A 27,039-nucleotide genomic window follows, 5' to 3' on the forward strand; every position below is an offset into this window, starting at 1 on the left:
ATCTGAACGTGAAATCAATAAATAATAATCTCAAATTGAAAGAACACGCTCTTGAATAAAGATAGGGAATAACCTCCATATTCTCTGACCCGGAACGATTTGACCGATTTGCACTTCAGGACCGCTACGGGCCTCCACCAGAGTTTCCTCTGGCTTTGCCCTGCCCAGGCATAGTTCACCATCTTTCGGATCCTATCGCACACGCTCACGCTCCATCTCCCCGACGGTGCGCGCGAGATGGGCCGGTGGTGCGCCCAGCCCCGCAGGGCCGGGATGCCCCGCGGGCACAGGCCCTCACTTTCATTGCGCCACGGGTTTTGAATGCACCCTCTGACTAGGGATGGAAATCGTCTGAAATGTATCGATTCCGATTCCAATTCTGCTTATCGATTCCGGTTCTTATCGATTCCCCGTTTCGATTCCAAAATTATAAAAGAAAGAGGTCAAACGTTTAGATAACAAAAATATTTTTTTTCTTTTAAGCTTTAACTGACATTTTTACAAATAAAAAAAATACATGCAATACAAATGTATTACACAATAGCTGTGCTTTATTTTAACTGAGCTATTGTGTATTTTGTATGGGTACCCGGTACCCAGCATTTTCTTATCGCTTCTCACCTGGAACCGAGTTTCGGTTCCCAACCCTACCTGACTCGCGCGCGCGTTAGACTCCTTGGTCCGTGTTTCAAGATGGGTCGGGTGGGTTGACGACATCGCCGCAGACCCCTGACGCCTTTTACGTGAGCCGATCCCCGCTCTGGCGGCACAACGCGGTCGGAGCGCACTGAGGACAGTCCGCCCCGGTTGACAGTCGCACCAGGAACAGGTGGCCCCGTCCCTCCCCCGAGGGGGAGAGAGGGCACAGCGAGCACTTTGTCCACGGCCCCGGGAAGCGGCAAGGTCCGGGTCAGTCCGGGTCCGGGTCCTTCTCCAGGTCTTTTCTTTTTCATATTTTTTATATTTCAGATTCCTCCGCGTACCACTAGCGGGAGCTGGCGTACCACCAGTGGTACGCGTACCACAGGTTGAGAACCACTGGTGTAATGTATTACGAGGATTTTAACCAGTGCTTCACATCTTGACTTTTGCAGGCAAGGAGTTGTTCGACTAAAACTAAAAAGAAAAGGGAATATCGCTTATTTCTTTAGCACAACAAGTCAGAGAACTGAAAATTAGACAAGAGAGATGGAAATGAAAAAGGAGAGGAGAGTACACTGGAGAGACCAGGAGGGTCAGAACATGAGAAGGCCACAGAAGGAGATGAAGATATGGATTGAGAGGAAGTGGATGTGAGAAATTAAGAAGAGGGTTCAGACTGAGAAAGAGAGACAGAGGCAGGAAGTGAGAAGGAGGCTGATGCAGATGGCAGGGAGGCAGTTACCATTCTAGCAGTGGCGGTTCTAGACCAATTTGACTTGGGGGGGGGGGGGCAAGGCTGGGACCAGTTATTTTCTGAGGGGGGCACAATAAATGCAGGACGAAGACAGTATGAAGTAATTGCGCATAAGAAAACAATGCAATACGGTTATTGATATTTATTTCAGTACACATATTTATTTCAGATACTTATAGTTACAATTTTTTAGTTTCAGTAATGAATTCCAATGACAGTATTTGTTTCAGCAACTATGTTACAATTTAACATTCAATTACACAAAATAAAACACATTACTGTTAGCTTCAGCTTAAGTTATAGTACATTTTTTGCACTAACACCATATAATATTTATATATATAAAAATAAAAGCAATGAACAGTTAAATCTCTACTGTACATAAGGGTGTCTGCATCCCAGGCTGTAGTTTCCTTCCCAAAATGTCACATTACAGCAAATCACAGATTTTTGGCAAACCGATCAACAAATAAGTCAAGATTCAAAGACTTTGACCTCCTTGACTCAATACTAAGCACACCCAGATTGCTCAGTCTCTCATCAGTTACGGTGGATCTGAGAAAAGTTTTGACCAGCTTCAATGTAGAAAAACTACGCTCACAGGAAGCAGAACTGACTGGGATTGAGACTGCTATTTTGCAGAGTCTGAAGAGCTCAAAAAACACTTCTTTATAAGGCTCAATTAACTGAACCAGCTCAACTGTACTATCAGGTCACCGCATCCCAGTCTTTATTTTCCTATCTAAAATTCTGCTGAACTGATGTAGTTCATGCCCCAAGTCATCAATATTTGCATCATACAACTGAGCAAATGAAAACAGAGTTGTCTCCTTCAGAAATCCTTTACTTTTGGGGTGAAGAGCTTGGATGCTATTCATCATGTCACAGTTTGTCTTTGAAAACCGTCTATTAAGCTCATTGAGCATCTGATCAATGACAGGGTAGAAAAAGGCTGTACGAAACCCGTGTTTATCTTGTTCTGTCTCTCTCTGTCCAACAGTAGTCAGTACGAAGCTTTCCGCAAGTTTAGAGCTCAGTCGTTTTTGTCGTTTTGCTGCTGGCTGTATTGCAGTATCACATTGCTCAGAAATGTTCAACACTTCATCCCAAAAAATGACTCCTGCCTGAAGTCATTCAATGTCTGAACTAAAGATCCAACTAAGTCAACAGCTTTTGAAAGGTCAAGGGATGAAGATTTTAACATCTCAGAGAGAAGATTTGTTTCTCCAAACACTTCACACAGAGTGTTACGAGATGCACAATGAATTACAGATCCAACTGTGCCAGCAGCACATGCCTCAATAGATCTTTCACCATTGCGTTCTTGGGCTATGTCTTGCAGTACTCGCTTGAGGACGGGTAATCTATCCATAATGTTACGGAGAGATATAAATCTGCATGCCCATCTTGTGTCACTCAATCGCTGGAGTTCTCTTGGTGCACCTTCGTACATCTCTCTTTGAATATCTAGCCATTTGGGGTGGACATCTAGTGAGGAGAAGAACTGCTCTGCTTCTGGGACAGCTTTGACTGTATCTACAAAAACTAGATTTAGACAGTGAGCATTGCAATGAATATAATCATATGTTTGGCCTACAAGGTTGTTTTTGTATTCCAGACCGTAACTTTCCAATATGTGAATAATGTTTTCAGTAAGCCCTGCTGCATCTAGCCTCTCTGCTGACTCAAAATGGAGAAAACTCTCCTGGATAGCACCATTGAAGTAGTACCTGACTACAAGAGAAATATGTTCTTTTAAAATCTGCCATGATGCTAAAGACTTCACTGTTTTCCACTTCCTCTGTTATTTCAGAACAACCCAGAACTTCATTCTGAATGATTTTGCTTGTGTACTTTGCATTATGAATGGAAGTCAACCTTTTTTTAACAGCTTTGTCATGGTTAGCAATTGTCTCTAGAATTGCCATGACGTTCCCTTTATTATCTGAGCCTGCAGACTCATGGTGTCCTCTTTGAGCAATGTTTTGTGTCGCAGTAAGTAGCAGCACTTCGGCTATGGTTTTTATATGTTCCCGATTTTCTTGAACCTGTTCATTATGTTCTTTGTTAAGTACATTTGCCAATGTTGCATTAGATGTCATAGCTCTCTGGTAGTCTTTCCATGCAATCATTGCTTGCTCAGATTTGGCATGGATTGTTCTTCCAGTTTTTGAGACCTGAAGGTGAATCAAATACAGTGTCTGCTATTCACAGGACTAAAATGTCTGCAGGCGTAACAATGAGCAGAGTCTGACATTTTTGAGTACTCAAGCCAGGGGTGAAATTAAGTTTGGTTGCACTGGTGGCTCTTCTTTGCATTTGCTGATATCTGTGGAGAAAGACAACGCAAATAAATATGTTAATTATTATTATAATTGTAACAGATAATTATAAATTATATATGCACATTTACCAGAGCAATGAAGAACCACAAATTAGATATCTATATTAATAGATTTATGACATGAGGGAAAATGAAATGAATTAGTATCACACACACTCTTACATGAGACAAACCATTTGAACTGTAACTAAGATTAAAGCAGGCACATTTGTTTTTCGAAATCACAAACCTGATGTTCCAGTACTTGTGGATGCACATCTATCCTCTGTCTCACACTCGATTTGGATTTCATCCTCAGCCTCACTCTGCGACTCTTCATCCTTCTCTCCCTGCTCTGAACTCTCACTTTCAAGATCAGTCTCTCCTGAAAATTCCTCAGGCTCTCTCTCTGTGGCAATCTGCACTTCCTCCTGTGTCTGTGGGTGTTTCTCAATCGCGAGTACGCTTGCTTGGTAGCACATGTCTGCCGAGCATCTTGCTTCAGAAGCGAGGCAAGAATACTTCCTGGCATTCGGAAAACGAAGAGTGAAACAGGCTAGCAAGTGTGCAGGTGTGCGTCATATGATAGGCCCCGCCTTACATTTTCCGTCACAGATTTGGGGAAATTGGTCCGTGCGCAAAGCATTGTGGGGATTTTAAGACCGCGGAGTCTACTCATGTGCAGCCTCGATATTTCTCCAAACGGAGTACGCCGGGCTCGGTAGATTTCCAAGTATGCTGGAGATTGGAACAGTACTTCGGCGGCACTCGATGACGTAGTATGCTTGAAATAGTGGCTCTGGAGTAGCTTTACTCGCGATTGAGAAACACCCTGTGTGTTACTGTGTGCCTCATCATTTACATTTTTTGGGGCGAAAAAGGACATAATATCCTTTTTTCGCTTCATTTTGAAGAACTATAGAGCAAACACAATGGGGGAGACAACACTTCAGCAACGCAGAATATAAATCTATAACCGCTAGTTACATTTCACAACTATATAACACAAAGATGAATGTATATCATGCTAAAAGCTTTCCAAACATTATTGCAAAGCTCACAACAAGTAACGTTTGAGCCTTTTAATCTGTTAAGCCCCAAGCCTGTTTTTCAGGTCTCAGGCTCGAAAATGACATTCCCAGAACAAATGACCATATCTTCCCTTCTAAAAGGGTTAAATTAATAATCTTTATTCTCAAAGTAATGATAAACCTGTGAGTTGGATGTAGAAAAGTCAGAATCAATATAGATGTTTTTTATTTTAAAGAAAATTCAGATTTTACATAGTAAAAAACAGTAAATTATAGTGTCCGTCCAAATATTATTTTTTACTTATAGTGAAAACTACCCTTGGATGATAGTAAGGTATCCATATCTCTGGCTTCCCTTGCTCGATTTTGATGGTTGACACCTCTTTCTGACCGTTAGAGCCAATAGAATCGAAGGGGGAGTCCCCCACACACACTAATTGTGAAGAGAAGAGGTGGGGGCTTCGCGCATGTAATTTAGCATCACAGTGAACCTATCTCTCGCTCTGACATCTGGAAACGGAAAAGCAGTTTTAATGCTTATGGATTATCAGAAATCATTTCAAAGGGACACAGACACATTGGATTAACCTATGGATTAACTTCAGCAGCGTTTTTATCGTTTTAATGCCATTGAAGACCACTTTGGAGAGACTACAGAGCCAAGGTAAAAATGTTAGCATTTTTAGCTACCTAGCGTCACCTGTTTTGATGTGCGTTTTTGCTTATAACGTCGCCATTTCGTATAATTCAGTGATAATGTGGGTGTCCATCGATTCTGTGTCACCTCACGATGTGAAACGATGTGTTGGATGTAGAGAAGAGATAAATAATAAGGTTTTGTGAGTGGTTTTCGGTGCAGTAAGGTGTTAGCATTTTTCGCTCGTTGCTAATTCAGAGGCTCAGTGTTAGCATTGTGGCTTTTCTTTTGAAAAAAAAAAAAAAAAGATCAGTTAGATGTGTTTCTTCCCGTTACATGGATATAAAACATTCATAGTTTTATTAAAGGAACATGCGGCAGTGCCCCGGTACCGGGGTCTCTCGTGCTTAACAGGTTAATGAAAGCAAACTGTTTGCTGTTGCTGATTACGTCGCCCACTAAGTTAACTAACGTTAGTCAACAACAACACTTACTGACCTAAAATCTTACCTTGCAATAATTACACGGATACAATAGTTTAACTCACCTTCAATTATCGTGGTAGTCTCTCGAAACGTAGGTTTCAATCTTGCTTGGATGCAACAGCCTCTGATCCGAGATGAAAAGTGTTTGTTTTTCTTTCGCGCGCTTCAGCCGGACAGGGAAAGTGAGTGCACCGCTCTAATGTGTCCGACTAGAATGACGAATAACGTTAGTTCCGCCTATTCCGTCATCCAATAAATCGTTTAATAATACACTTTTCATTTTCAGGGGGGCCACAGGGTCAGTGTTAGGGGGGCATCACCCCCCATCCCCCCCCTGCATTCTAGCAGGACCACATGGTATGTTTTTATTCCCCATCCATTACAGTAGCATAGCAAGGCATGTCACTCACTTTTACCTATGTAAATTACATGTTAATTCCTGCTTTCTGTTTTATGTGTTACAAATGCATCTTATTGTATTAGTGATTATGATCAAACCAAAGGTATAACAAAATACTACTTGTATTTTGCCTGCCATTTTATATTTTTTATTGAGAAATTCTTGTAATTCTTGTATTATTTTCATTTTGCTGAAACCTTTATGTTTTAAAATGTGCAGTCTTGTTTTGTCTGATCACTGGGCATGTTCCTTTTGTGATACTATAACAATACATAGTTTAAATGTATATCTGTGTTTTAATGTTTTGTGTAGTGGATTCATTCATCCTCCCATGCCCCCCTGTCAAAACCTCTTGCGACCCCTTTGCCACCCCATGTAAAATGGTCTAGATCCGCCACTGGATCTAGATTTTATAAGGCCTGGCAGCCATTGATCACACACGTAGAGAACTGCAAGCTGGACTTAACTCTTTAAAGAAGATTGTGTATATATTTGAGTGTTGCTGAATCTGGGCTACTACCATCTCTAAAGCAATATTGTAAGTTTTGTATATATTTTGTCTTTTGGTTTGTCATTTGCTTTGTATTTAAAAAAATGTTTAGAGTCAATTGTGAGAACGTGTACACTTATCTCATTTACTCTGTTTCTTTATTTTTTGTTTTTTTAATTTCATGCTGGGGTAGGGGTGGGGGGTATATTTGATCTGCTTTTTGGCAGTCTGGTTTAAATGTGCACTGTTGGATCTGTATTTGACTGCGCAATGACATTCTGTATGACTTTTTTTTATAATGAAAACCTTCAAAAATAATGTGTGAAAAAAACAAAAAACAAAGAGTGCAGTCTCAATGCCGAGGCTGCTGTAAAGCTATTAGCTGCTAACAGGACATATTGAACTGAATACAGATCACCAGCAGAGGGCATCAGCTCACTGTGGAAAAATAAAGCTATCAAAATGATAGTTCAATTCTTTCTTATATCCCAGTAAATTGTGATACTTCTGTTAAATTCACCATATAATACCTAGAAATTAAATATTTAGATATTAGGATTACATTGGGAAGAATAGATAAAAACTGTTAAACCTCCTTCAGTAATAACTCTCATAACAAGCAGTTACATTATTTAATGTTTGAAAATATAATGCCTTGTTTTTGTGTTTAAGCCATACAAAAGGGATTATACTGTCTGTATGATTTTACTGATTGAATGTATTATATTATCAATAAACAGAGGCCTAGGCATGTTATCATTGTGGGGATCAACACAAGTCTGTGAAGCATCAACAGTGCCTAGCAGACGTGAGCACTTGGTTGCTATGGATACCAGTTGCTCATTGACTTACGTTGTATTTTGGGTGCAAAACAGAACGTTTCAGTTTGACTCCAAAAACTGGGAATGTTTCTCTGTGAATTAACAGGATTAGCAGAAATCAAGTCAGATTAATGACCTGATTGATTCATGGGGAAAATATTCTTCTACTTGCTGTTAAGTGAACAAAGCCATATTATCATGTTTGAAAGATGACACAAGATATCTGAGCTTACTCCCTCATGTTGTTCAGACCTTCCTGTATTAGACATCACCCTGGTCTTTGCTGGGGGTGCATTTGTTTACACTTTAACATTATGGCCCTTAATTCTCTTCCTTTTGTTAACTTTTCCATTAAGGTGTAATCATTTAAATCAACATGGTGTAATACATTTTTGGGGGCACATTTTTTACACAAAAACAACAACAAAAAGTTTTCAAGGTCGACACCTTGGGTACCCTGATGTTAGCTCCGGAGCCGTGCTGCTGCTTTGTTCAACCCCCCCAAGTGCTGAAGAGAGGGCATTCTGCTTGATTATTATTATGACCATAGGCTAGTCTGGCTCGGACAGTACACCACTTCCGGCAGTGGCTCAGTCAGTAGGGGCTTGGCCTGTGAGCCTGCGTGCGTGTTTTGGTCCCAGAAGGAGAGGTGAATTGTTTGTTTGTGAATCACTTTTGTTTCGTCCAACTTATAGTTTGTTTTTGTTCATAGTCCCCCCCAAAACAGCCATGCTGTCTGGGGGTTTCCCCCGACCCGTGTGTTTTTCGTTTTGATGGATATACTGGCAACGAAAACTGGAATGGCTTTATCGACTGCGTCACGGATCACGGACATTGAAACATTACAGCGGAGTGCGGAGAGGGATGGGAAAACTGTGAATGAACAAGGAAAGGACAATGACAACGAAAATGAGAGCGGACTTAATACGAAAAACAGGAGTGGGGAAACAAAAAGAGGTGAGAGAGGAGTTGGAGTGGGTGGTGGAAGAGGAGAAATATAAAAAAGAGCTTACGGTGGTGGTGGTGGAAAGCGGAAAAGCAGTGGTATCTGTAATGGATCTGCTAAAAGGAGTTAAAAAAGAATGTGGAGTGGTGATGGGGTGCAGGGTGAAAGGAGACGGCCTATATGAAGTGACAATGGCTGATGAAAAAGGAAAAAATAAAATAATGGATGGGATAAGGATAAACGGAGCCATGGTGCGGGGCAGAGACTGTATGATAAAATAACTTACAGTATCATTCCTGAACATACCGGCTTATGTATTGGATACAACAATTAAGGGCAGATTGGCAATGTGGGGGGTTCTGCCTGTCTCGGCAATCAAGAGAAGAGTGTGGCCAGGCACAGAGTTTGCAGACGGGACGAGGTTCCTGCGGGTGGAATTCAACAAGGAAGTAAGGTCACTCCCATACTCAACTAGATTTGATACTCTCGAGGGTCCGGAGTACTTCAGGGTGATCCACGATAAGCAAGTACCGGTCTGCAGGTTGTGCATAAGGCCAGGGCATTTATATAAAGAATGCCCTGAGTTCAGATGCTATAAATGTGCCAAGCAGGGACACTATGCCCGGGACTGTGTGGCTCGGGAAGAGGGGGCGAGCGGAGCCAGGGGGAGAGAAAGTGCCCAGGCGGATAAAACAGCTGAGAATGACATAGAGGAAGAGGAGGGTGGAAGTCAGGAAGAGAATGAGGAAGAGGGCAGAAGTGATGAGGCTGGGAGCAGTATAAACAAAGATACTGTGGCTGCTGTTGTGGCTATTTTTGTTGCTGCTGCTGCAAAGAGAGTCGCTGGTACGGCTGCCGCTGACGGTGGAGGAGACGGAGGGAGGAAGAAGGGGAAAGCAGACGACGGAGCTGCTGATGTTCCTGCTGCTGCGGATCCTCTGTGAGGAGAGGTGAGGGTTTGGCGGATACTGAGGCGGATGCTGATGTGGATGTTGATCCGGATCCGGATGCGGATGCTGAGGCGGATGTGGATGCTGAACCTGATCCTGATGCTGGAGGAGGAGCTGTCGGTGGGAGGAGAGGAGGAGAGGGAGCATGAGACGGAGGAGGTGATGGTGGAGACGGGGGACAGACTGCTGAGGAAATGGAGGTCAGTTCGGTCGTGTCTGACATGGAGGAGGGAGGAGACTACGAGGAGAACGAATCTGATGGAGAGGAGGTGGAGATGACGGGACCTCTGGGGGGGAAGATCTGTGGTGAGACTAATGCTGTGATAAAGAGCAAAGGAAGGAGGAGAGAATCTAGCAGGCTCACTGCAAAGAGGAAAGCAGAGAAGGATAAAGAGGTGGAGAAAAGACGGGTGAAAACGCCTGCAAAATGTTTTGCAAAAAAAACATAGAATGAATACAATTACAACTATCATAACACTCGTAATGGTGACAATTTCCTCCTTCAATGGTAATGGATTGAGGTCCTAGGACCGGAGAGAACAGGCCTTAATGATATGTGGCTCAGACATTATATGCTTGCAGGAGACACATTGGGATGAGAGGTGTGTGGAGGATGTAAGGAAAGAGTGGATGGGAGAGGTTTATGTAAATAATGGGAGTGTGGGTGCTAGAGGGGTGGCAATATTAATTAAAGCAGGGGTGGTAACGAATGTAAGGAAAGTTGAGGATGATGGTGTTGGGAGAATGGTTGGGATAATGTTCGAGTGTATGGGGGAAACCTTTAGTGTAGTAAACGTTTATGCACCGAATGAGATAAGGAGGAGGAGGGAGTTTTTTGAAGGGTTGGAGGGTACATGTGGGGGAAACTGTATGATTGTTGGTGATTTTAATGTGTGGTGTTCAAAACTGGATGTGTCTGTTAATATGTGTTTTAATAGTGATTCATCACGTGGTGCTCTCAAAACAATAATGGGGACAAATGGGCTGCTGGATGTGTGGAGGGAAAGGAACAGTAGGGAGCAGGCTTTTTCTAGGAATCAAGTGGTGGGAGGGATATTAAAACAGAGTAGAATAGATTTAGTGTGGAGTAATTTAGGGGAGAAAATTGGCAGAATTGAGTATAGGAATACTGCCATGAGTGATCATAACATCTTGAGTCTCTGCATTGGAACAGTGATGAAAGGAAGAGGAGGAGGAGTGTGGTGCCTAAATGCATGTCTGCTGAATGAGGATGGATATAAGGTTCAAGTAAGAGAATGTATGGATATAAGGGGAGGTTTGAACGGTGAGGATGTGGGGGTGTGTTGGGAGGGATTTAAAAATGAAATAAAAGGGATAAGTATAGGATTTTGTAAAAATAGGAATAAAATAGAAAGAGAGAAAGAGAAAATGGTTAGGGAAGAGTTACATTTAGAGGCTAAAAGGGTAGATATAGAAATAGGGAGAGATCTAGATGAATATAGTCGTTTGAAGGATGAGCTGGGGGAGATAGAGAAGAGAACATGTAGAGGTGCTATAGTTAGAAGTAGGGCTAGGTATGCAGTTGAAGGAGAGAAAAGTACAGGGTTCTTTTTGGCTTTAGAGAAAGTAAAGCAGAGAAAGAATAATATAGAGCAGGTTGAAGAAAAGGAGGAGAAATAATATCACATTTTGTAGGGATTGCTGAAAGAGTTGAGGAGTTTTATAGGGAGTTATTTGAGGCTGAGGAGATTGATACGGAGAGCTTAGAACAGGTGATAGATAGTATGGAAGCTAGGTTGAGTGATGAAGGTAGGGGAATGTGTGAGGGGGCGATAGGACTAGGGGAGATAGAGTTAGCTATAGCAGGGTTAGGTAGGAATAAGACTCCAGGGATAGATGGTCTGACATCTGAGTTTTATATAGAGTTTAGGGAGGGGCTGGCGCCAATATTCCTTAAACTGTACAGGAGCCTGGAGGAGAGGGAGGAATTGCCGGCCGGTATATCTACAGGGATTATTAGTATATTGTACAAGAAAGGAAATAGGACTAAGTTAGAAAACTATAGACAACTTAGTATGTTAAACACGGATTATAAAGTGCTAGCACGGGTGTTAGCGAATAGAATTAAGAGGGTTATAAAATCAGTAGTGGGAAACACAGGCGTATAGTATTCCAGGGAGGGATATTAGTGACACTATTAGTAGTATTAGGGATACAATTAGTCACATGAAGGAGGGTATAGGTGGGATAGTAGTTAGTTTAGATTTAAATAAAGCTTTTGATAGGGTTAGTCATGGTTTTTTGTATAGAGTGTTAGAGAAGGCAGGATTTGGGAAAAGATTAATAGGGTGGGTAAGGAGGATTTATAGTAGTGCAGTCAGTTGCGTTACAATTAATGGGGTGGTAACCAATGTTTTTAAGTTAGGGAGGTCGGTCCGGCAAGGATGCCCTCTATCAGCAATGCTGTACGCGCTGTCAGCCGAGCCCCTCGCGACTCTGCTGCGGCAAAACAGGTTTATCAAAGGAGTGGAGGTGCCAGGAGGGGGGGTTTGTTTAGTTTATCAGTATGCAGACGACACCACCATTACCGTTAAAGATAGGGAAAGTGTTAGGGAAGTGTTGAAGACAGTTAGCTTGTATGGTAGGGCATCAGGAGCTAGGGTGAATTTAGATAAATCAGAGATGATGTATATAGGACAGGTGAGGGATAGGAGTTGTGATATAGGGTTGAGGGAAAATAAGGATTACTTTAGGGTATTGGGGATCAATTTTTAAACGCAGCCCCGCTCTCTTTAACTCCAGGCGACTTTCTGCTGCTTTCCTCCGTAATGCAGTGCTGATAGTTTCACCAAAGAGGAAAGCACTTCACAAATTGCAGTACCCATAAGGAGCTGTAAAAATGCCGCAGTCTTTGCGTGGCGATCGATATCGGCCGATACTCACTCTCTGCCGATCGATCGGTGCTCTCTAAAAATGCCGATCGCGAGACGTAAAATACATGACACTTTTCTCTGTGTGCGGCTAAACAAGCTCGCCGAAATGGCTTCACCAGTCTGGCAGTATTTTAAGGTGTCCGAAAATGACAATAAAATAGCGGTGCAACGTGTGTGAAGCAGAAATCCTGCAGCTCCACCCGCTGTGACGGACCGGTGAGCGGAGCAGAACACACAAGAGTTAGACCTAACACACTTAGCTATTTGATCTACCTTTGGAACTAGTTATAAATATATGTATTCTTCACTGTCGGGTCACTCATTACTGGATCAGTGAGCTGCATGAGATACTGACAGGCTGTCAGGAGAGAGCGCCAGTGAATGAGCCCCATTAACTGAGTTTTAAACATTTCTTTAAATGGAAGCTCCCCATAGGACCCGCCCACTCGATCGGATCGGCGATCGGAGCATCCCTAATGTAAGTTGCGCTGACAGGTCCACACACTGCTTGCCCGCAGCGAGGCTCCCCCGCCCTCCTGTTGACAGTTCACGAGCGTCGAGCTCTTTTTTTAATGGCACTTCATATCAAAAAGGTTGCCGACCCCTGCACTATACAGTGATTCAGTGAAAAGTTTAACCAATTTCTAGAAATGTTCAAGCCATAAATAGTGAATATGATATTCTATTTTGTCAGTTTTATGACCTTATAGGAGTTGTTTATGTTTTTTCGCATGTGTTTAATTTTTAGCAACTGTCTACCCGATGCGTAAGCCATGCATAGCACATTTTAATTACAAATAAGGCAATACAACTTAGGATTTTATATTATAATGTTGCCAAAGGTTTGTATAACACTATACAGTGATTCAGTGAAAAGTTTAACTAATTTCTAGACATTTTCAAGCTATAAATAGTGAATATGATATTCTATTTTATCTATTTTGTCAGTGTTATGACCTTATAACAGTTGTTTTTATGTTTTTTTGGCATGTGTTTAATTTTTAGCAACTGTCCACTCGGATGTTTTATTCCAAGAGAAAGGATATTGTCATTGTGCCAGCACACCCTGCCATCAGTGACGATGACGAGGAGGAAGATGACGATGTGGAAGACCCTGACTTTGTCCCACCCACCCACAATCTGGACATTCCAGGCCCAAGTGACATGGGCCCCTCTGCCAAGAGGTGGTGCATGGAGCCTGCAGTGCTCCAGGTTGATGACGACGATGACGACGATGACGACGATGATGACGACGACGACGATGATGGTGACAACGAGCAGTCAGCACTACAAGCCAAGAGGCCCACCAAACCCAGGAAGTCAGCAGCACGGCCAACCACCTGGCACAAAGCTGACCTGGAAAACACAGAACTGCCGGAATACCAGCACTCTCCCTCTGACTACATTGAAACCCCTTTTCAGTACTTCACAAGGTACTTTGGCCCCGAAATTGTCACTCATATCACCTACCAAACAAATGTGTACGCCACTCAAAAGGACATTAACACCACTTTCACCACCAATGAGAATGAGATAATGACATTTCTGTCCATCCTGATGTATATGGGGATTTCAGAGCTCCCAGCTGTTGAAGATTACTGGGCCATGGAGACCAGAGTCCCTCAAGTTGGCAACCTGATGTCTTCAAAGAGGTTCAGGCTGCTGAAAAGGGTTGTCCATTTCAATGACAACACTGAGCTCCCTGGTTCCATTGACCGCTTCTTCAAAATCCGGCCACTGTTCAGCTTCCTCAATTCTGCCTTCAGGCGTGAGCCGCAGACCCCCAAACAGTCTGTGGATGAGGTGATGGTTGCCTACAAAGGGAAGACAGCCGGCAACCTCAGGCAGTATATAAAGACCAAGCCAGACAAGTGGGGTTTTAAGTTGTTTTCCAGGGCCTCTGCGGATGGCTTCATCCACGACATGGTGCTGTACCAGGGGAAGACTACTCTGGAGGCCCACGGTGTCCCCCTGACACCTAAACAACAAGCCATGGGTGTCACCAGCCAGATTGTCTCTGTCCTGGCAAGTACCATGTCCTCCCCCAGCACCACAGCCATCTTTGCGGATAACTTTTTCACCAGCCTGGAGCGAGTGCGGTACCTCCGAGACCAGAACTGCGGGTATACAGGCAGGGACAATAGAATTGGAAAGCCCCCGCTCAAGTCCATCAAGGAAATGGAGAAAAAGGCTGTCCCTCGTGGAACATGTGACTACATCATGAGTGATGATGGGATCCTGGCTGTCAGGTGGAAGGACAACAGAACGGTATCTCTGCTGTCAACAGACATGGGGGTGGAGCCTATGTCCTCAGTCATAGGGCTGTGCAATTAATCATATTTTAATCGCAATTACGATTTTGGCCTGCCACAATTACGAAAACAACATAATCGAAAAAAACAATTATTTAGCTTTGCTTGGTTGTGACAGTGCATTGCAACATATTTGATCTAATTAATTTTGGTCTCATTTATTTGTATTTATCATATTTATATATGTTTAGTAGCTTGTTGAAGTGCGCTCCAAAATATTTGTTGATCTTGTTTATTGGTATTTATTATTTTGATATTATTTATTTAAATGTATAATTTATTTAATTTATTTTTGTATTGGTTTTTCAGTTGAATTATACGTTCAGGGTAATCAACAGTTAAAAAGATACTGTTCAAATTATTATTTGTATTTGTTTTAAAGTTCAATAAATGGATGTTTTCAAAGTCAATGAATAATCGTATTTAATAATCGTGATATCAATTATTGACCCAAATAATCGTGATTATGATTTTTGCTATAATCGCACAGCCCTACTCAGTCATCAGGTACTGCAGTGAGACGAAGACGAAGGAGCCGGTGAGCTGTCCTGCTGTCATCCGGACCTACAATGCCAACATGGGGGGCATTGATAAGAGTGACATGTTGGTCCACCTCTACCGCACCCTGTTAGTAATTCTTGAACCCTGAGAGCAGGACAGACTGAAAAGAGTCAAGGGAAGCCCATAAAAGTTAACAGCATTTAATTACACAAATGATGCGGTGATATACAATTAAATCCGCAAGTTGGTGGCTCCCCCCTGCCAGCTGTTGGTCCCGTCCGCGTTGGGTCAGCTGGGGGCAGGAGGAGAAAAAGATTGATTCTTGGCTCGCTCTTCCCGTTGTCATCTGAGGTCTTCTCCTATTGGCCGGCGTCGACGGGGGCAGGTCCAATGCAATTCCTGCCTTTTTCTGTTGCTAAATTACATCATTCTGGTGTCTGTGGTTATTTAAACATTCCCTGATAACGTTTTTTCAGCCTCAATAAATGAGTGCTATTCCCAGTGTGTTTAGTGTACAACATCACATGTTATTTCACCTTCAATTCACGGTTTCAAAACGTTAGCCACATGCTAATGCTAACCGGAAATGAAGAATTTTCAGAATAAAAGTGTTAAGTTAATAGTTAGTGTGAACTTCCGGTTTCTTCAGAATAAAACTGCTTTAAATTAAAATCCTATATTTAATTTAAATTATGCCATATCAACATTGATTTTAATTTCTTACAACCCCCATGAAGTCCAAGAGGTGGTACATGCGTATGTTTGCATACGCCAGGGGTCGGCAACCCCTGGCACGCGTGCCAGCATTGGCACGCGACACCGTAACCAGTGGCACACTAGGATTAAGTGGAATAAGTGTGCAAAATATTTAAATAAAAATATTTTCGGATCCTGAACGAGACCGCCGCCAGAGCGCGTCTCCCCGTTGCCTGCAAAAGGAAGCCATGCACGCAGCGCAGCCCCGCTCTTTTTAACTCCAGGTGACTTTCTGCCGCTTTCCTCCGTGGTGCGGGGCTGATCGTTTCACCACGGAGGAAAGCACAAACTGCAGTATCCATAAGGAGCTGTACAAATGCCACAGTTTTTGCGTGGCTGTGCCTTTAGTTGAAAGCCCAGTGGCGATCTGCTCATCTCTCATTGAAATAATATGCTACAAAGGACTGGCCATCTGTGTGTTGAACTTTCCTGTCGGCTCCCAGACCGTAGTCGAGGAGGGCAGAAGCAACAAGCTTCAGGTTCAATAACCCACTTTAGCTGAAATGACTGGAGAGAGGCGAGCTCTTCTTGGGAGGCCGTTGCATTTATTTAGCTGTTCTTCTGTTTCACAAAATACATCACAGACCTCTGTTTTTCTGCTGCCTCGTTTCACTTCCAGAAACATACACACGCTCCCTCAGCGCTCTACCATCCACACACACACATGCACACGCCACACCCCTCACTCTCTCTCTACCATCCACACACACACATGCACACGCCACACCCCTCTCTCTCTCTCTTTAAGGGACAGCGATCTCATCTCACTCTGCCTGACCCTAATATCATAACATGTGTGTTCTGGAGAATCACAGAACGGACGATCGTCCTTATTATTATGCCGTTTAAACCAATTATTTAAATGTGTTTGTTAAATTCGGAATTATGTAAGTTGTGCTGACAGCTCCACACACTGCTTCCCCGCAGCGAGGCCCCCCCGCCCTCCTGTTGATAGTTCACCAGCGTCAAGCTCCTCAACACCCCCCCCCCCCCCCCGTTGATCATTCTCGATCGTTGGCACGCTGATGACAATGAATTTTTTTAATGGCACATCATATCAAAAAGGTTACCGACCCCTGGCATACGCCATTGATGTCAGCCTCACAAATGCCTGGATCATGTACAGACGGGACTGCAAGGCCCTTGGTGTGTATGGCGTGCCTCTGAAAAGCTTCAGAATTCAGGTGTTCAGGGCTGCCAGCAACCAGTGGCCAGTCAAGTCTAGCTCCCGAAGAAGCTCATCTTCATTGGTTGAGAGTGTGACCGTTGCTGACCCCCAGCCTGTCCGTGGACACCGCAGCCACACCCCAAATGTGGCTGTGCGGTTTGATCCCTCCCTCTTCCATGCCCCTGTACATGCCATTCGCCTGACCTGTAAGTACTGCAGCAGGAAAGGCAACATTGTAAGGTCAAATGTGGTCTGCAGGGTCTGCAAGGTCCACCTCTGCATGAATGCGGAGCGTAACTGTTTTGTCAGTTACCATGAGGAATTTGACTAATTTCTCATGTGATGTATGTTTTGTTAGTTAGCTTAGTTTTCAGGGACCATGTTAAAAAGGAACAGTTTATAGCAGTTTGCTAATTTCCATCTGCAGTCCCTGGGCAGGTCAACATGTATACTACATATTAAATACATTATATACAAACATATTTCATACCCCTGCACTAAAACATTTACATTACAAATATTTATTTCATACCCTTGCACTAAAACGTTGACATTACAAATATGTATTTCATACCCTTGCACTAAAACATTTACATTACAAATATTTATGTCATACCCTTGCACTAAAACGTTTACATTACAAATATTTATTTCATACCCTTGCACTAAAACGTTTACATATATTATATTATATTTCATACCCCACATTTACATAAGAAATGACTCTACACTCTATTTATATTATTTATATTGTATTTAAGTGCTTATGTTATGTTCTAATGTTCTAAAATAAATGTTCCTTTGACCCTATATGTATTTTTCTCATATTTCTTATAAAAAAATGTTTTTACCACAAACGGGCAAGGAACCATATCTTCACTTCATTGACCTTGATTTTTTATATGAAAATGAAATATTTTAGAAAATGTCACAAAAGTAAAACAGTATTGTTATGTCCTCCAATAACACTCTAGGGTTGAAATTTAGAATTTCAAAGTATTTCAATGAGTGCCCTATACAGGGTTAAGTATTACATCAAAAATAGAATATCTGCTCTCCGAAGGAAATTGGTATAAAACCATTGGAAAATACTTTCAATGTTAGGCTGATGTTAGGCCTTTTTTTTTGTCTTCGGATATGTTCTGAAGTTGTACATTTTGTTTAAACAATACAGAAAAACATAAGGAAATTGGTATAAAACTATTGCAAAATACTTTCAATGTTAGGTTTTTTTTTTTTTTGAGTCTTCGGATATTTTCTGAAGTTGTACATTTTGTTTAAACAATACAGAAAAACAGAATAATTTTGAAATAAATGTTTATTGCATTAAAAGAATGTTGTAGAGAGTTTATATTAATTATTATTATTAATAATTAGTGTTGGGTATGTTTTTTATCTACTACTTCTCCCATTCACAAATCCGAAACCAAATAAAAAAATCTATTAATATGTAACAAATATATTCCATTTCAGAGCAGAAGAAACAGCCTTCAAGGGTCCAACTCTGCACATACATCATTCAGCAGTGCACAGTGAAGCTCCAACATTCAACTGTATGAACAAGCAATACTTTGAAATGCAAAAGTGTGTGTGGTTGTGTACGAGAGTCTCTTTAATCATTTTTTTCAATTCTAGCGTCAAATTCGCGTGACGCGTTCTCGCGGTAGCCAATCAACGGTGAGGATCTCAGCCTGACGTTGAATCAGAAAACCAAAACATCAGCCGTTAGCTGTTAGCACTCAGAGCTCACAGCTCCTCATATCTGTTCAGAAACTGGACAAAAGTTAAACATGAACAAAACACAGACTGTCTGTGTCATGGCGAATACAGTCGCTGTTGTATCTGTGTCTGTATCATGTTGTTGTGAGTCCGGATGGAGCAGATACAACGTTAGTTAACCTGGTCGATCCGATCTCCATTCAGAAAACACGCATTTTAAAAGGTTTTTCGCCTGCCATCTTGTCAAAGCATTAATTCATGGTTTTTACTAACCGGTATCAGTATGTTGTTACTTCGGCATTATTTTTAAACGTGTATTACAATTAAATCACGGTAAGTTCATGGATATAAGCCCCGCCCCCTCTCCAGCACGTCCTGTTTGAATGACAGGAGTAAACACAGCTGACAGCCACGGTGAAATTAGAGCGATGCAAATATTCGCATGGCGTCCGGTGTGAACGCAGCATAATGCAGTTCAGATACCAGACCACTGTTCTGACGCCTTTGAAGCAACTTTGAGATGTTAACAGTGCGCGGGGCACAAAGGCCATGGTGGCCGTAGCACGTACAATTATTTTCAGGGCATCGCGGCCAGACCGAGGGGCAACGACGGCCATGGTCGCCGTGAAATTCCTACCCTGGTAACAAGGAAAGTCCAGTCAACTCAATAATGTATCTAGTAACTCTGATCCCTTCCAAGATATGTAAACTAGAAATATGTGTGTGTCTGATCCCTTCCAAGATATGAAAACTAGAAATATGTGTGTGTGTATAATGGACCTCATAAGTGCTGACCGCTAGATGCTAACACTCAGCCTCTGAATTAGCCACGAACGAAAAAATGTAACCTATCACTGCACCTAAACTCACTCATAACTCCCTTATTACTTATCCTAGATGCACAGCCAACCCATCAATTAGCATCTCCTGGAGACACAGAATCTGGGGGTGCCCACCTCAACACTCAGTGATAAACATTTGCGACGCTATAAACGAAAACGTACATCAAAACATGTGGCGCTAGGTAGCTACAAACGCTAACATGGCTTACCTTGGTCAAAACTGGTCTTCAATGGCATTAAAACGATAAAAAACGATGCTGCAGTTAATCCATAGGTTAATCCAATGTGTCTGTGTCCTCTTTGAAATGATTTCTGATAATCCATAAGCAATAAAACTGCTTTTTTGTTTCCAGATGTCAGAGCGAGAGATCGCTTCACTCTGGTGCAAACCTGCATGCGCGAAGCCCCCACCGTTTGTTTTCACAACGAGTGTGTGTGGGGGCATCCCCCTTCAATTATATTGGCTCTAACGGTCAGAAAGAGGTGTCAACCATCCAAATCGACCAAGGGGGGCCAGAGATATGAAGAAAAAAAACATTTTCACCCAAATTACCTCAGAGGTGGAGTGGTTTTGGCTAAACCTCTCTAAAAAGGTCAAATGTCAATCTTGATACAGGGTACTTATTATATGTTGTACTTTGGATTCCTAAAGCTTTTAGTCTACTAACCCATCATCCAAGGGTAGTTTTCACTATAAGTAAAAAAGAAATTTTGGACGGACACTATAATTTACAGTTTTTTACTATGTAAAATCTGAATTTTCTTTAAAATAAAAAACATCTATATTGATTCTGACTTTTCTACATCCAACTCACAGGTTTATCATTACTTTGAGAAAAAAGATTATTAATTTAACCCTTTTAGAAGGGAAGATATGGTCATTTGTTCTGGGAATGGCATTTTCGAGCCTGAGACCTGAAAAACAGGCTCAGAGCTTAACAGGTTAAATAGATGAAGAGTTCCTCTCTGGGAGACTTACAGCTGTCCATGGCGGAACATAACACTGCAGTGCACAATAACAGTGCACATATTTAAAACAGTTTTTAATTATTTAAATTATTATTATTATTTTTTTAATCAAAGTAAAGACCCTTATAAATAAAATGAATACATGAAACCAAAGAAGCTACATATGAAAGATCAAGTAGGACCTACTGAAACCAAACTTACATGAGAAGATTTAATTCATTGTTTGTGTTTACCTGTTAAATTAGAATATATATTAAAGGAAGCATGCTTTCTGCTGTACTGCAAAACAAAAGTGGTGAAAGTTTTAATGTTATTCTGCTCAGAGCACAATTCATATACAGGTAATGTATTTAAATTACATTCCTGATTTGCGGAGTATCGATAAAAGATTATGAGAAAACTCACATAGTTGATAGCACTTCTGTATTTGATATGTATAGACTGATAAGCATGATGTGTGCAGAGCTCTTATGCTTCTTGATCTGGTGTTGGTGGTAGAGCGTTGCAGTTATGATGTGTTATGGTGCCATTGGATTTGGGTATATTGCAGAATAATCAAACGCCAAACACACGTTTATGATACTTACTTGTTTTGTTTATCAGGATATTCTCCACATATTAACAACATTTTATGATTTGTGAAGCGTAAATGCAATAACCAGAGGTAAAAAGCTAACATTAGACTATGAAGAAACTACAGCAGGGTCACATGACTTCACGTCACCAATGCTAAGCTAAAGGCGGTTAATGTTTGGCGTGATGACGTTTAGTCGTCTCATTTAAACACTTGTTAGCAACCGCATTTTTATAAAGCATAGAAGCTTCAGACATTTACGAGTGAGGTTTTTACTGACGTATTTTAAGTCGTAGAAAAAAACATTAAAACCTCTTCAGTTTGTGTTAACCACAGACGTTATTTCAGGCTTCTAACCAAATATATGTTCAACAAAAACGTTGACTTCAAGATGAGGGAACCAGAAGTGGTCTGACTCATTCCTGCACCACTCCATATAGTAGTTGATGTAGAAAGGAAAAAAAAGAAAAAGAAAACCCACATAGAATAATTTTGTGCACAAATATAAATATATATATATTTTAAACGGGAGATAAACTCCTTTCTCACTCAAACAGCCTCAGTGCTTGCAATGATGTCTGAAGTGTTGTTAAAGATTTGCATTTCATTTTTATTTATGAGCAGTTTTTATTTATGTACCAGTGAGAAAGAATGGGAGACCACTGATTTATAGAACAAACATATTCTATATCATTTTTATCTGAAATGTAATCCAAGAAACAACCAGTAACATACTGTAACAGTGGCTCTAATCTGAATTTAAATCATATTTGACAGCTCTTGGCCTCCAAAGGTAAGTATCTTTTCACAGCTGCAATGTGTCTGAAAAGACACACACACTGTGTCCCTAATCCCTGTTTTGTGTTGACCTTTTTTTTAGGCGATATGTGATGTATGACACATTTGTGTGTATAGAAGGAGCTTTTTATCTCTGTGGTCTGATGAAGAATAACAGCACGCCGCCTTAAGCAGCAATCCAGATGGAGGGCTCTGCGGAGGAAGGAGAAATCGGTTTCACACATCAACTGTAAAAACACAGAGACATGGCTGGAAGCAATACATTGCTGAAATAATTTTGTGACAGCCCAAAGCAGGTATTATCCTCCTCAGAATAGACAGAGCAGTGAAGAGCAGGGATCATCAGGATGGTATGATGTAAGTTGTGTTCAGCAACCAGGGGATCATGACACCTTTGTTTCTGTGTTACAGTGCAACATACAGAGAACAGGAAGTCACTCCAACGTAAAACACCTTCTGAACATCCTGAACATACCAAGTGCTCCGGTCCCAGCTGTGTGCGTCACTTTTTACTGTCCCCTGGTCTCCCAGCTGTGTGCATCACTTTTTAGTGTCCCCTGGTCTCCCAGCTGTGTGCATCACTTTTTAGTGTCCCCTGGTCTCCCAGCTGTGTGCGTCACTTTTTAGTGTCCCCTGGTCTCCCAGCTGTGTGTGTCACTTTTTAGGTCTGCTAAGTGTTTTTTGCTTCTTGCAGCGTTTTGTATTTGCAGAGTCTGGTTTATGCAGCTTTTAATAAACGCTGTGCATGTTTCCTCAAGTTGGTGAAAATGTTCTTAATTTGCATGTGTCATTAACGTTATTTTATTTGAATTGTTTTTTAAACTGCAGCACGTTTCTTCTAATGGGAATGTTTTGGACCCTCTCCCATAGACCCCAGTCTGATTTGAAAGCAGTTATCAAAACTCTCTCCTAAGCATGTCTGTCTGTCTGTTTGAGTATTTATAGCTTTGAGTGCAGAGTGAATATCAGTCAGTGATGAGTATCTCCCAGGAGTGACTGGAAGCTCACCTTGCACCTGCAGGCCGGCAGAATTGTGTCCCTTGAAATAGATCCTGTAATGAGATTTTTAATGATGTGTCCGTCCAAACTGATATTTATTGTCATTGTTCAATCAATCATTTATATTATACAGAGTATTTCTCATTTTCAGCTGTGAGATGTCTTAAAGAGATCTGTGTAAATGTGTTATTTTGTTACAACCAAAAACGAAAATACAATGTCTTGTCCCACTTTAAATTAATGCACAAAAAATAAATATTCAGTGCCATTTGTCAGGGTTTTATTTTTTCAAAAGACAGGTAAACCAAAGTAATAACAGTCCAATCCTGGTTTATGATAACTTCTCTTTCTTCTCGTGTTGCATTGAAGAATGTAGGAAAGCAGTGATAGACACAGGAAAGGGAAGCACCATCACATTGTTGAGAAGTGACATTTAATTCTATATAAATTAGATCTGGCACTATTTAGAAACACCAGAGCATGTTCATGGGGCAGATGTTTAATTTAGTTAAATACAAATATTCAATACACCTTTATTCTACGTCTTTACTATACAAACGTGTTTATAGCCAATTATTTTCATTCCAGTTCGAACTGTATCAATATCCTGTTTGTAAAATAACTACATTTTCCTACACCATGAATTGACATTTGTGGTCTGAGGGAAATCTCTCAACAACTTTTGGATGAACTGCTTTTGAATGTGTTAAAGGCGATCATATTGCCCTCAAGATGAACAGTCTTATTTATTTTTTATCAAAGGGGACGTTTCCATTTTTCAAGTTTATGACCAAATACTAACAAAATGATAGTTATTCTCAGCCGTACTTTTTGCAGAGTTTGAATTAGCAAATGTTAGCCTGCTAACACACTGAGCTAAAATGCTAAACCTTATATCTGCTTGTCATCAACCTGTTTTAAAAGCATGTTAAACAGTGTTAGCATTTACCTCAAAGCAACACTATTCATAAATTGTGCTTCATAAAAGTAATTGCTCTTGATGAGTATTTAGGTTTAAGGAATATATCAAGTCAAAATGCTGAAGTCCAAGCAAAGTCATAAGTCTTTGGTGAGGAGGTCCAGTCAAGGTGCATGTTTATTTAGACTTTTAGAGTTAGTCTGTCCAGACTTCTGGTTATTACAGACAGTTAATCATAAGGATCATTCATTTAACTCAGTGGTTCTCAAACTTTTTCTGTCATTCCCCACTTTGAACAGGTGGGCCTTTTCAAGCCCCATCTGATGAGGGCTACTTTAAAAAAATAAAACAAGTCGTGAGCTACTTTTATGCCTTTTTTTTGTTTTTTGCAGTGTATATATTTAGCACATTTTAACATTATTATATGCTTACCTTTAACCTTTGTGTGCTGTTTGGGTCTGTGGGACCCGTTTTCAGTGTTTACTAAAAGAAAATGTATGCAATTTAATTATTTTAACCTGCTTTATTTGGGGGTGGACCTCACATCCTCTAGGGGGGGTCCTGGGACATGCACCCCCGGGAAGATTTTTTGTTAAATGCATCAATCTGGTGCACTTTGAGCACAAAATGAATTTATGGATACAGCTCTCAACACTCATATGAAAGAGAGCTTTATACTTTTCAATAATCCAAACATCTTTAGAATATGATCACAACCAATAACAAATCATTTAAACTAGTTTATTCTTATCTTATGTTACCTATAGCAGTGTTTCTCAAACTTTTTCATACCAAAGACCACTTAACCAATAAAAAAACACTCACGGACCACGTGATGTGAACACAATCGGGTAATCAGGCAGGAGGGAACACAGAGACAGGAAGCAACAGACAAGACAGGGGGTGTTCAAAATAAAACAGGAAACCAAAGACAGATCTTGACAGGACAAAAATAAAACAGGGAAAACTAATACGAATCATAACATAACCTCCCAATCAAGGGACGGATCCCAGACGTCCCTAAGAAACTCAAAGTCAGAAAATTCCAGAAGTGTGGGTGGAGGGTGTCCGGACTCGGGCGAACAGCCCGGGGTAAAGCAGAAGCCGAGAAGGGGGACTCGGGCGGACAGCCCGGGCAAAGCAGAGGCCGAGAAGGGAGACTCGGGCGGACGGCCCGGGGGCAAAGCAGAGGCCGAGAAGGGGGACACGGGCGGAAGGCCCGGGGGCAAAGCAGAGGCCGAGAAGGGGGACTCTGGGCAGAGGCCGAGAAGGGGAACTCGGGCAGACGGCCCGGGGGAACGGGAGAGATCGAGGAGGTGGTCTCGGGCAGACGGCCCGGGGGCAAGGCAAAAGGGCAGAGAAGTCCGCGGCGGGGAAACTCAGGAGGCCGAAGACAGGGGTGAAGGCCTCGTCGGGGTAACTTAGGGGGCCGGGCTCGAGGGCGAAGGCAGCGGCTGGGAAACTCAGGGGGCCAGGCTTGAGGGCAAAGGCTGCGGCTGGGGAACTCAGGGGGCCGGGTTCGAGGACGAAGGCCGCGGCTGGGGAACTCTGGGGGCCGGGATCGAGGACAAAGGCCGCGGCTGGGGAACTCTGGGGGCCGGGCCCCTGGTGGGACAGGAACCGCTGTCGGCCGGACAGGAACCGGAGCCGTCGGGACAGGCATAGACGGGACCCTGGACAGAACATGGGCCGGCTCCTCCGTGGCGATGACGGCTTGCGTTAAAAAAATAAAATAAACATAGGCCTATTTGTAAAGTGGGGGGACACAAACGGGATTTCGAAAAGTGTCACGGTTAAACTCCTTATGAAGTGGGGAGGTGCCGCTCCACATTGCTTTTCCTCCCGACTGCAACGCTGTGTGTGTGTGTGTGTGTGTGTGTGTGTGTGTGTGTGTGTGTGTGTGTGTGTGTGTGTGTGTGTGTGTGTGTGTGTGTGTGTGTGTGTGTGTGTGTGTGTGTGTGTGTGAGCGTTTCACATGTGTGTATGAGAGATTTTTACATATGTCTGTAAATGATTTTGGTTTCAGTTGTGTGTGTGTGAGCAGGTTCGGATTGGCCATCGGATTGGCTGCTGTCTTCGGTGGGCCATTGGCTCTGGCATAGGTGGCCCGTGGACTTTGACTGCGCCGGTACGGCGCAAACACCCGCCGTTGCTGTGCTCGTTTTCAAAGCCTCCACCATTAAAAGCCTGCATGTTGCTTTGACATATTCCAGAGGACAGCTGCAGTTGACGGAGGATTCAGGGGTGGAGGCGTCATTATAAATAATCTCAGAATTGCTCCCCACCTGTCAACCGGATTCACAACTTTCCCCGCGGGGATAATGATAGCCTTGGAAACTGATAAATGTGCGGGTCTAATCAGGCCTGCCAGCTCACCCAGGCTCCGTCTATTTCAGGAGGTGCAAAGCAGAGGTGGACAGAGCTCAGGTGGATAAATAAAGAGAGGATCCTCTATAACCCTGTCTGGCCCTGCCCCCGCTCCTCACAGTATGAACACATCCAGGCACAGCAGAGAGGACGGTGCTCTGATGGACCCTCCTGAATATTGTTCCTGTCAGGGTGGAACATCCTCTGAAGCATGAGGAGAAGCTCGGGACAGTAGGAATCTGACCTGAAGTCTGTACTAATGATGTTCTCTCAGGTGAGCTTTCAGAACATAAGTCACTTCATTTGGGCTCTTCAGGTCTTTTACATTTCACCAAAGATCCAGAATAGAGCTAGTTGTATGTTTCCGTTTGTGTATTGCTCCACTTCACAGTACTTAAAAGACAATGAACATTCCACATCGACACTCCTATTGTTTGTTCTGATACAAATGCATTGAATTAATATTTTCATTATATCCTAGCCATTGTCTAGAATAATTAGAAAGAGAAAGAAATGGCAGTCTCAATCTAAAGAGTCTTATAAGATATAATACGATTGTTTATTATCCAACCCAAAAAACAAAAATGTTCAATGATATAAAACAGACCAAATATCAACATTTGAGAAACTTAAGCCACTTTCAATTTGTAAATTGGTATTATTAGCTTAGACTACTGTGACCCTGTCTGCATTTTTACATAATCAGTCACCCAGGCTCAATATCTCCATCGTGTAAACCACA

General features: G+C 42.1%; 1 protein-coding gene and 1 long non-coding RNA gene across 2 annotated transcripts; one reads left to right on the plus strand and one right to left on the minus strand.

The window, feature by feature from the left end:
* Window positions 1-289: 289 nt before the first annotated feature.
* Window positions 290-920, minus strand: LOC117486718. Its single transcript, XR_004556308.1, has 2 exons — window positions 652-920; window positions 290-330 (listed from the first exon to the last, which is right to left on the minus strand). It is a non-coding gene; the product is annotated as an uncharacterized LOC117486718 (long non-coding RNA).
* Window positions 921-9,274: 8,354 nt separating this feature from the next.
* On the plus strand, window positions 9,275-14,785 carry LOC117486757 (piggyBac transposable element-derived protein 3-like). Its single transcript, XM_034135291.1, has 2 exons — window positions 9,275-9,785; window positions 13,379-14,785. The coding sequence occupies exon 2, from the start codon at window positions 13,394-13,396 to the stop codon at window positions 14,705-14,707; it is 1,314 nt and encodes a 437-aa protein (XP_033991182.1). The 5' UTR covers window positions 9,275-9,785; window positions 13,379-13,393; the 3' UTR covers window positions 14,708-14,785.
* Window positions 14,786-27,039: the final 12,254 nt, after the last annotated feature.

The sequence above is a fragment of the Trematomus bernacchii genome, unplaced genomic scaffold, assembly GCF_902827165.1.
Source record: "Trematomus bernacchii unplaced genomic scaffold, fTreBer1.1, whole genome shotgun sequence".
Taxonomy (NCBI): domain Eukaryota; kingdom Metazoa; phylum Chordata; class Actinopteri; order Perciformes; family Nototheniidae; genus Trematomus; species Trematomus bernacchii.